The sequence below is a fragment of the Bidens hawaiensis genome, unplaced genomic scaffold, assembly GCF_021521415.1.
Source record: "Bidens hawaiensis isolate Kalapana, Puna unplaced genomic scaffold, B.hawaiensis_p1.1 tig00020534_1, whole genome shotgun sequence".
Lineage (NCBI taxonomy): Eukaryota > Viridiplantae > Streptophyta > Magnoliopsida > Asterales > Asteraceae > Bidens > Bidens hawaiensis.
This window is the reverse complement of record NW_027493143.1, coordinates 123,787-134,968: the sequence shown is the minus strand read 5'-3', so window position 1 is coordinate 134,968 and position 11,182 is coordinate 123,787. Positions and strand designations below refer to the sequence as shown.

Below are 11,182 nucleotides of genomic sequence, written 5' to 3'. Positions count from 1 at the left end.
ACGCAAGCCAAATTTACCAAAATACCCCTTTGGCGCTTGAAGTTGACCGTAAACTGTTGGTCTGTTCACCGTTATTCAATAATAATATTCATTCATCGCTCTTATTCTGATCTATCTCTTTCTCTATAATCAGAATCGGACCAATTAAACTGTTACTCCGACGATTGGTGGTATTATTAAAACTCGCCGGAACTTAACTACTTAAGAATTTGTAGATCTGGATTGAAACAAACACGAGAGCCGCTTGTTTTGCAATCGGATAAGCAGTGGTTCCGTTGACGATGGAGCAGTCGTCGGAAACGGTTATTAAGCAGGATCAGGTCAGCTCTAGTTTGACGACTACTGGTGACGTGGCAGTTAAGCTCGACAAGGAGGTTGCTGGCAGCAGCAATACTGGAGCTGACGTGGAGGTTAAACGAGATGATGCCGTTTCTAGTGGCGGTACCGGTTATTCGAGTGAGTTTATTATTATTATTATTATTATTATTATTATTATTATTATTATTATTATTATTATTTGTTGTTGTTTTAGTGATTTGTTTTGATGTGTAGTTGTAGAGGAAATGAATTAAAATGTTTAGTTTAGTATCTGAATGTGAAATAATAGATTGCTTAGGGCATATGCATATGTGTAATTATATGAGATTGAATAGTTACTGTGAAATAAGGTGCTGTTGTTATGAGATTAATTGACTATCATTCATTTGGATTTACAAATTTGTTTAGTTGCTTGTTATTGTTCTGCTAGTGCATGTAGTAATAAGTAATAACAAAACTGGTGTTTGATAGTAAATGCTAGTTATGATTTGTTAGAGAATATTATTAGCATAAGTATAGTGATATCCAAAAAAATCGAAAAATACGGTTCATACCATTAGGCAATATTCCTAGTTCTATTCTTGTTTAGCTGTAGCAGCATTTGTCTTCCTGATTTTACTCGTAGTTGTTAAAGCCCTCGCTTCTTGCGCCTAGGGCCCTTTTCCAGGTGACGCCTGAAAAATGCGCTTCTTGTTTCTAAGCAAGCGCTTCGGTATTGTCCATTTTATCTAGGCAAAGAAGGAAAAAAAGTTCGATCTTGAATTGCGATTATACTAATCCTAAATTTGAAAAATTAAGAAGTGAAGTTGTATGGAACCAAGAAGGTGACATGAACATGAGAAGATAAAAGGCGAGCAAAGGAAATACAAGGAATGAGATTGAAACTTAGATCTAGGAGAGGCCAAAGGAATTACATTGAACATTTTGTTATTCAAGTTTTGGAGTTACATTCGAATCTTGACTATTTTAAAATTAAAACTTTGGTACTATTTAGATTATATTAAATATTATACAATAGGTTTTGTTTATTTTATTTGAAGAATAGTATTTAATTTTCTTATAATATATATTTTTTTGAGCATCCTTTTTTGTCTTATGCCCTCGCTTTTTGTGCCTAGGCCCCAGGTGAGGCCTATCCACCTTGAGTGCGTGCAGCGCATTTAATAGCTATGGTTTTAGAGGGCTGTAGTAGACTAATGGAATGACAATAGTCCAAGTTTCTAAATTATAATTTAAACTAGCGACACAGAGTCTCGAGGGAACAAAAGATTTTAAAATTGCCCTTCATTTATAATGGTTATCAAACTTTATTTAAGTTAATATTTATATCTGATTGGAAGCGGTGTCAGAGTGATTCTATATTTTTCTAGAAGACTAAGGTGGACCATGATTAATCAGATGATATAGAAAGAAGCATTGCACTCACACTAAATTTGAGACCTAGGATTGGTTTATTAATTAATCACTAATATTGCACTTCAAAAACTATGTCGATAATGCCTTTAATTCGTTACTTGAAACATAATAATTTCTTGAGTCCAGAAATGCATAATTGTGAAAGCAGTTGTCTATATGATGCTCTTGCGTTTCTCTTCTTTTTGATGAACGCTTAAATGGTCTTGTAATTGAATTGGTTATGGTTTTTGTGAGATGTTTTTTCTTGACCTCAAATTTGGTTATGTTTTTTTGTGGCAGGGTCTGATAGCAGGAGTTTGCCTGCATTGCGTAAATTGCAGTCAGAAATCTCAAGTTTTCTATTAGGGAGTGCTGCAAAAACAGAATCATCTTTCAACCCATTTAGGCTAGAAAAATCAAAAACTGAGAGGCCTAAACGTAGTAATATGCTCGCTGAAGAGACCTCTCAATCATTAAGTGAAAAACTATCAGCAAATGATAAGGTAAATTGTGTTTTCATATAGCAATTGTTTGATATCTACACTTCCATTTTTGTGATTCTTGTTTGAACAATTTAAATCTTGCAGCTGCAAATATTGAACAAAATGGCTACGGTAAAAGACGATGGTACAGTAGAATTCGAGATACCTGGAGATGCTGAACTGAATGCTTTAGGGGGTGGATGTGGGGAAGTGTATGGTGCATGTGAACTTCCCTCTGACTTTGGAGAACCTCGGTATTTTAGACCGTTACAAATAGTAGTTCTTATTGTTGGAACCCGTGGTGATGTGCAGCCATTTGTTGCAATCGGAAAGCGTTTGCAGGTGATCCCATAAACTTATTGCTCTTTATCATCTGCTATTATAGGTTTTAACAAACACTTTATGACTTTATTCTTGAAATAAAATCATTAATCGTCGGGCACGTAAACCTGAAGTGAACATGAATTTTTGCGAGTTGTTATGAACACAATCCGTTAAACACGTTTTTTTTGTGTATTGATACTAGTTGCAACTTTGCAACAACATATACAAATTTACATACACCCATTATTTTTAAACCTTACATCTTTATCCTCATTTGATGTAAAAAGGTATCTTAAGAATAAGTATAAAACTAAACAGGTTAAACGAGTCATTCCGAACATGGCTCGTTTAGCTAAACATGCTTGTGGTTATTTAAACTTCAATAACATTAAAAACATACTCGAATTTCTTTTTTTCCTCTCATTTTCAATCCTGATATGATTTTATTTCAGGAATACGGTCATCGCGTAAGACTAGCGTCTCATTCAAATTACAAGGAATTTGTATTGACTGCAGGATTGGAGTTTTATCCCCTAGGTGGCGACCCAAAAGTTCTTGCTGAATGTATGTTCCTATTACCTGTCTTTGTATTAATTTGATGACTTCTACTCTTTTGGATGGCAAAAATCTAAGAGCATTGTTAATACATGCTATGATTAGAATACTTATAGTACTATAGTTCTACACAAATCTATCCATGAAGATAAACAAATATGTATGTGATTCTCATATTTATTTATCATGTTTTCAACTTCTGATCAGTTGGTTGCTATTATTATTGATGTTAATTTGAGTGAGATTTTTAGGTAGGAGCATGGAGTTACTGATTTAAGTTTTTTGCGCGTGTATGTTATGCAGACATGGTTAAGAACAAAGGATTCTTGCCTTCTGGTCCTTCAGAAATTCCTGTTCAGAGGAGTCAGATGAAAGACATTATTTTTTCATTACTTGCAGCATGCAAAGAACCTGATATGGATACTGGAATCCCGTTTAAAGCTGATGCGATGATAGCCAACCCTCCAGCATATGGTAACTACCTGAGTTGCTTAATCATTTATACGCTATAATCAGTTTAATACTGGTATACTTATTTGCTTGTGGCAAATTTTCCAAGGAGCATCGATTTTGATTTTTTTCTTGCTCAAATGCTAAGATATTTTGAACCTTTATCAATTGCTATGAAGTTTCCTCGTGCCTATAACATGGAACCTGCTAGGGCTGTGGCGTGTTAGTTGCAAGTTGTAGATTTCTTGTTTATGTATATGCACAGAATTAGGTTTTAAGGTTCCCTAAATTTTTATCCATTATGGTCATAATTCAATTGAAGGTCGATTGCTATGATATTCCTTTGAGATACTGATAGTCTGATGCGAACCTGGTGATCCTGTTCCTGCCTAAAATTCCCTAGCTAGTTGCAGGAATGAAGTGGTAAAATAGTGGACAATTTGTATCAGTTTCTATCTAGTAACTGTAGTATTATCTATCTAAATATATTTGTTTTTGGAGATCTAGTCTATCTCGAATCAGATCAATTACCTTAAGTTCGGTCAATGCGATTTCCAGCATATCTATCAGATACTTAACAGAACTAACTGACCCTGATCGAGATCTGATATATATCTATGTATGAAAATTAAACAGAGGTGGAAATTTCAACTCATTTACTTATAAATGGATCATTGGGTTTGTGTTTTAATTCAAACAGATCAAATGATCTGTTTTTTTTACAGCAAGAGGAACGGTTTCAAACATGTCAAAAGTTGCTCAAAGTCTATTTTTTAAAGTATACAAACTCTTGTATCGTTCCATTCAAATATTTAGATTACTATTGCGATACTATTGTTTCTGTAATTGTGGTTAAGACATACATTATTTACTAAAATTTTTAAAAGGGACAAAAGGTGTCATGGGTCAAGCTAGCCTACAGAGAGTTAAGTAGGTTCCTTTATGGTCCTTATTAGACTTACGTTCATCAATGGAGCATGAGATGCTATTTGTGTTATCTTTTTAAGTAAACATCTCTTTTTCATTTTTAACTATGACATTACATTGCATTAAAAGGTTTCTTAACTACTCATTAACTGGATTTATTATGTTTCAGGACATACACATGTTGCCGAGGCACTGAAAATACCTATTCATATATTTTTCACAATGCCCTGGACGTAAGCTCTTGTTTGACACTTCATCAGGCACCTTATTATTTTTTTGGAATCTGATGGTTGATAAATAATTGCTTTTTTTTTTTTGTAAACAAACCAAACGATGCATGTTTGTGTTCATTCGTTTAACTTTACCCGAACAAACAGTTAAAACACGAACAAGGTTTCTTGTTCATGTTCATAAGTTAAAAATGAACATGTTTGTGTTTGTTTATATTAGTTGACAATGTAAATGAAAGGTTCACGAACATAAACAAATATAATTGAACATCGATGAACCAACATAACCACGTTAAAGCTAGTTAAAAGTAACGTGCAGAACAATGCGTTGGGTTTAAAAAGTTAATAAAAATAGACTAAGTTGTAATGGGCCAAGCAATTTTTAATTAATATATAAATGAACGTAAGCGAATGAACTTAAACCAAGTAAACAAACGAACATGTGAACGAATGTTCATGAGCACAAATGAACAAACAAGACGTGTTCATGTTTGTTCGTTTAACTAGACGAACAAAGTTTTTTTTGTTTGTGTTCATTCGTTTATTAAAATAAATGAAGATAATTGAATCTCTCTATGAACAGTTGATGAGACATGTGTTCATTCTTGATCTTGCTTCACTGAATGCTCAGTTTGCTTACAGGCCTAGCTTCTAGTGTGTTTTTCTTCTTTTCGTTTTTAGTTTAGTGAGAATCTTTTTTTAGTTATAAGTGACTTTGACTTGTGCATATCAGGCCTACAAGTGAATTTCCTCATCCTCTATCTCGTGTCAAGCAACCAGCTGGATATAGAAAGTTCATTGGTTGAATTACCACATTAATAATTTATTTTCTGCTAATGTAACTTTTGTAGAGTTAAACAAAACAGTTTTATGTATTGAAGAAACGTGGATCGACTTACTAGTAGACGATCAACCTTCCTCGGGTATGAGTGTGCTATATCACCGATGGTTTTCCGGAGTATGAATTCTTCCACCTACAAAACGAGCAGCACCGTGAACTTACCCCTCAGAAAGGGACAGAGGGGTCCTCTTTGGGGTAACCCTCCGGTGTGAGAATAAGATATTGTAGGAGAAGATAATAATAATCTGAAAGTGAGTAAGGACTTAGAGTGTATTTTCTTGCTTACCTCCCTTTGTGGAGGTGGTGTGGTATTTATAGTGTTAGGGTTTCCAATGATTGGGCTCAGACCCAATTAGGGCCTTTTTGGCCTCCTCCTATTGCTTCGCGCCACGTGTCCTTAGGACACCTGGTGCTTTTTCATTGATTATTCTCTGACCAAGGTATTTCACCTGACCCATGTGCAATCACGTGGTAGCACATGGGTTTTGCTGAGTTGTCCACCTTTCATTGGCAGCTGTCAACATCAGCATATTCTTTATTCTTTAAATGATACCTTCTGGAAGGTTGTCTGATGAGCACAATCATGGTTGTCCTTATCCTGATTTGGATAAGGACGTGGTTGATTATGTGCATGTGTGATATGCGTCTATCCTGGGGATGCGCGAGGTCTTCTCTTTATTCTCACGCGCAGATGTTTCATGCGCAGATGTGATATGCGCAAGCATATGTAATATGCGTGAGCATATGTGATATGCGCCACGCGCAGATGTGATATGCGTGAGCATATGTGATATGCGCCACACGCAGATGCGCCACGCGCAGATGTGATATGCGTGAGCATATATGATGCGTGAGCATATGTGATACGCGTGAGCATATGTGATATGCGCCATGCGCATAGGTTTTGGCTTTGTGTCTTCATGACATCCTGATTTCAAGCCTCTTGTCTATATCTTGTGGGTTGACCCGCCCCGCTCGATGTTAAGGCGGGTGCATACCTCTTCATGTATATTATATGTGTTGTGCAGCTGTCATATCAAATAGTTGACTCTTTGATTTGGCTTGGAATTCGAGACATGATTAATGATGTTAGAAAGAAAAAGTTAAAGTTGCGGCCTGTCACATATTTAAGTGGCTCTCAAGCGTCTGAGGCTAATATTCCATATGGATACATTTGGAGTCCTCATCTTGTTCCAAAACCAAAAGGTGATTTACACTACTTGATACTTGATTATGATATGGCATTAGATTATTAACATGCGGGCATTTATAATTAGCATTGATACCACATGTAGGCACTAACATTAATGAAGCTCAATATGCTTTATTAGGTATTCAAGGCCTCATTTTATGAAGTTAATTTTTAACTATAATGCAGATTGGGGACCTAAGATTGATGTAGTTGGATTTTGCTTTCTTGATCTTGCTTCAAACTACCAGCCTCCTGAAGACCTTGTAAGATGGCTTAAAGCTGGTCCAAAGCCTATCTACATTGGGTTTGGAAGCCTTGTGAGTTTTCCTTGTAGATTTATGATACTCTACTGTATATAATCTTTATAAAAAAGCACACTAAGGTCACAATAACATAGCATAGGTTGTATGCGCATTGCAGGGGTATAACTTAAGGGCTACAATATGTATTATGGAACATACATAAATTGAAAACTGTGCAAACAAGATGGGCTTAGCAAATTCTTCTAGCATCTGAACATGTGATTATATTATGTATAATATCAGAAAGTATTTCTTTTTTGTCACTAATCTGAACATGTGATTGTATTATATATAATATCAGAAAGTATTTCTTTTTTGTCACTGGTTCTTATGTAAATAGTACATGCAAAAACAAGTCAACCCATTTGTACTTATCAATGGGTCGATTTGGGATATATTTTATGTTTTAACGGGTCAAATGGGTGAAATAAAAAGATGAGCTAAAAAAGATACAGGTCAAAGGTCCCAACTTGTATTTGTAAGGCATAAAACTAAATCGTTTATTCAAAAGTTTGGATTAGCATCTAAAACAAATATAAAAACCACCGCTCACGGAAAATATACTTTTTTTTATTCAATATTAGTGATTAATGATTTTAAACAATTTAATTTACTAATTGTCAGCCTGTTCAAGAGCCTGAGAAAATGACACAAACAATTGTCAAAGCTCTAGAAATTACTGGACAACGAGGCATCATTAATAAAGGATGGGGTGGTCTTGGTAACTGTAAGTTCATAATTCCCCTATTTCTTACATGCTGATGTTTAAATATCTATGTTTTCCATGTTATGTCAAGAAAGAAAATACCTCATTTTGCATTTGCATCTCACAGTGACCGAACCAAAGGATTTTGTATATACATTAGACAACATACCTCATGATTGGCTTTTCTTACAATGTTCAGCTGTGGTGAGTTTTCATTACAATTTCATTGCTATTTATTATTAACATTTTTCATAATCGAAGACTTTACACTTTTGTATGATCTAGTTTTAAAAGTTTTCAATTATTGAAACACTTCTGCTATTGTTTGTGGTTTAATTGAGTTAGTTGACTGTTTTTTATACTTTCAGGTGCACCATGGAGGCGCTGGGACTACAGCTGCTGGTCTTAAAGCTGCGGTAATGTTTCTTTAACATGTTTTACTATTCAAAGAAAGTCTTTGTTGCTTTATACGAACATTTGTTGACTTTGTTTTGTACTTCAGTGTCCAACTACAATTGTACCTTTCTTTAGCGACCAACCCTTTTGGGGAGATCGAGTTCACAGCAGAGGTGTGGGCCCGCTACCAATACCAGTAGATCAGTTTTCGCTTAACAAGCTCGTTGATGCGATTAAATTCATGCTGGATCCTAAGGTAGCTAACTCATCATGTTATCGTTACAAACTACATTTAAGTATGAAAGGATAGTTGAGGTGTCAACATGTTACAGGTTAAAACTCTTTTCTTTTCTAACAACTCAAGGGCATTCTCGTCAATTTATGATATGTTACAGGTGAAGGAGCGAGCGGTGGAACTTGCAAAGGCAATGGAGAATGAGGATGGGGTAGAAGGCGCGGTTAAAGCCTTCTTAAAACATCTTCCTCAACAAATGCCCGACACAAAACCGTCTCCAATCAAAACATCAAAACCACCTCCAGCCAAACAATCATCATCACGGCCGCCCAAACATTCGAATTCATTTTCTATAACCGGTTGTTTCGGTTGTTCCTAAATCCAAAATCCATATTTTTATTGGGTGCCTGCCTGCCTATACATGTTTGTAGGTATGCATGTATAACATCATCGTGTATAACATTGTATTTCGATGCGTGTGTAATTATGCATTTGTATACGTTTTCACCTCATTGGGGCAACATTTGTTGGATTTGTGTTAATTTGTTATGTTGTATAGTACAGACGTTTTGTAACTATAACTAGTATTTCTGGTTTATGATTTATACTTTCAAAGTCAACATGTATGGGGTTATATGGTTTTTCAAATATTTTAGGTTAATTGCATTCATTATTCTGGCCATCTTCGACGGGACGAAACTTGAAACAATGGTAAGGTTGCTGCTTTGTGACCTAACCAGTAACGGGTAGTAATGAGCAATGGTACCGGGTAAGGGTACCGAAACAGATGGATAAAGCCCCTACACCGTATCCCCAATGACGCTATAAAGGGCATAAAGATTTTTACTATAACGTCTATGTGTCTTGAAGTGTTAATAATTAAAGAGCAAGTCTATGTGTCTTGAAGTGTTGATGATTGAAGAGCATTATTTATTAGCGGATATATATGGTTATATTATTATTATTATTATATAGAGTATGATTCATCCTGAAATTATATATGGTTTTATTATTATTATATATCCTTAAATTAGATGATGATGATGATGATTATTATTATTATTATTATTATTATTATTATAGATTGTATTTGATATAGAGTATGACTCATTTTTAAATTAGAGAAGGGACACCATGTGTATATACTAGGGATTATTGGGTTAATAAGAGCGATCGAACTTTATCGTCATCAATAATTCCTAGTATATACAGGGTGTCCCTCCTCTAATTTAGGGACGAATTATATTCTATATCGAATTCAATCTATTCAATAATAATAATATAACTATATATATATGCAAATATCATTATTACACGTGTTTTTGACTAAAAGAGGTGTTGGTGCGGTGGAAAATATCCTTGGCATCAACAATTACCCATGACCTTAACACAAAGTCTCAAAGCTCAATAACCCCTAATATTTTTAAAATTAAGAAATTTTGTATTTTGACTTATGGTAATGAAAACTTAAGGTTTATCTTAATAACATGTTTCTGGTTAACGATTTTTAATTTATTTTTTACTTTACACTTCTTTACTTAAATAATATTGAAATTATATGTGAAAGTTAGTTCTCCGATGTAATTAGTTGTAAAACTTATTACTTTGGTTCTTTTTCAGTGGAATTCTAGCGATAAAAACAATTTCTTTAACATAGTACAAATTGTTTCACATTCATAACAAATTATTTTGAAAAAGTATTTGAAAAATAAAAGTTGAACTTTATTTGAACTAGTACAAGTAGTTGAACATGCCTTTTCAGAATAAATTGAAAAGGCATGCCTCCCATAACTTTTCAAATAAAGTTGTTTTGGAAAAGCTGAAAAAGTTCAAAGTAAACACGTACAAGTTTCATATACCTTTTCAAAACAAATTTTATTTGGTTCCATTCAACAAGCAGAAGTTTTGGAAAAGTATCATAGCAATAAAACAAATAAATTGAAATTATCCTTTTTTTACAACATTGCAAGTAAAACATGTATGATTTTGTTACCTGAAACAATAATTTTCTAATGTATAAGCTAAAACATGTAACCAAATCGGTTTTAACACTTTTAATCAATCTGATTATGCATAATTTATTTTTTTACATGTTAATTATTATGATAACAGTAAACAAAACAAAGTTATTATAGTAGTAAACAAAATAAAGTTATAAACGGATTATGAGACCCAAATACCCAATAACTAATTAATGGACTAAGGAGTAATTGAGCTATGCTTGTTTATGTTTAATAAACTAGTAATTGCCTTTGTTCCAGTTTATGAATTGATATGGTTTGCCTCCTTTTTCTTGATTTATTATCCAAAATCTTGCAAGGGTTTACCGGAGATGAGTGATGACGATGGTGTCAAAACACTTGACGGTGCCGGAATGCTGAGAGAAGATGAAGTGTTGGTGGAGAAGATGGGTCCCACTTCTTAATATTTTTTTATTTAATTTTTGTATTAATAACAAGGGCATTATAGTCATTTCACACAAAGTTTACAAAATAAGGGTGCGTTCGATTCGTGTAATTTTTTAAAAGAATTTGAAATGCATTTTGAACTGGAAATGGTATGGATTTTTTGAAAAATCTATAATGTGTTTGGTCGATAAATTTGTTGATGGAATTGAAATATTTTTTTCTTATATGCCCTCCCCCTAGGACCGGCAAACGAATTGCGTCGAGTGGGTTCAAGTTTGGTCTGAACGGGCCGACTCAAAAAAGGGGTTAACTTTGTTCTGGTCAAGATGGGCTTGTGTCGAAACAAGTTTCAGTCAAAAAATGTTTCTTTGGTTCGGGTCGGGACGGGTTTTAGGGTCGGGACGGGTTTTGCGTCGAAATG

At 34.3% G+C, this 11,182-nt stretch overlaps 1 protein-coding gene across 1 annotated transcript; it reads left to right on the top strand.

Annotated features, from left to right (window-relative positions):
* Positions 1–214: 214 nt before the first annotated feature.
* LOC143561087 (sterol 3-beta-glucosyltransferase UGT80A2-like) lies at positions 215–8,926 on the top strand. Its single transcript, XM_077049229.1, has 14 exons — positions 215–456; positions 2,014–2,216; positions 2,301–2,537; positions 2,972–3,083; positions 3,378–3,548; positions 4,621–4,684; positions 5,415–5,471; positions 6,550–6,728; positions 6,901–7,031; positions 7,641–7,743; positions 7,850–7,926; positions 8,091–8,138; positions 8,225–8,374; positions 8,514–8,926. Exons 1-14 carry the CDS (start codon positions 282–284, stop codon positions 8,730–8,732), a joined length of 1,926 nt encoding a protein of 641 aa, XP_076905344.1. The 5' UTR covers positions 215–281; the 3' UTR covers positions 8,733–8,926.
* Positions 8,927–11,182: the final 2,256 nt, after the last annotated feature.

What these genes read in the sequence shown, in the direction of transcription:
- LOC143561087 (XM_077049229.1), top strand. Translation starts at nt 282, where the DNA reads ATGGAGCAGTCGTCGGAAACGGTTATTAAGCAGGATCAGGTCAGCTCT. An exon ending in TCTTACAATGTTCAGCTGTG is followed by an intron (nt 7,927 to 8,090) that starts GTGAGTTTTCAT and finishes TTATACTTTCAG; the next exon opens with GTGCACCATGGAGGCGCTGG. An exon ending in AATTCATGCTGGATCCTAAG is followed by an intron (nt 8,375 to 8,513) that starts GTAGCTAACTCA and finishes GATATGTTACAG; the next exon opens with GTGAAGGAGCGAGCGGTGGA.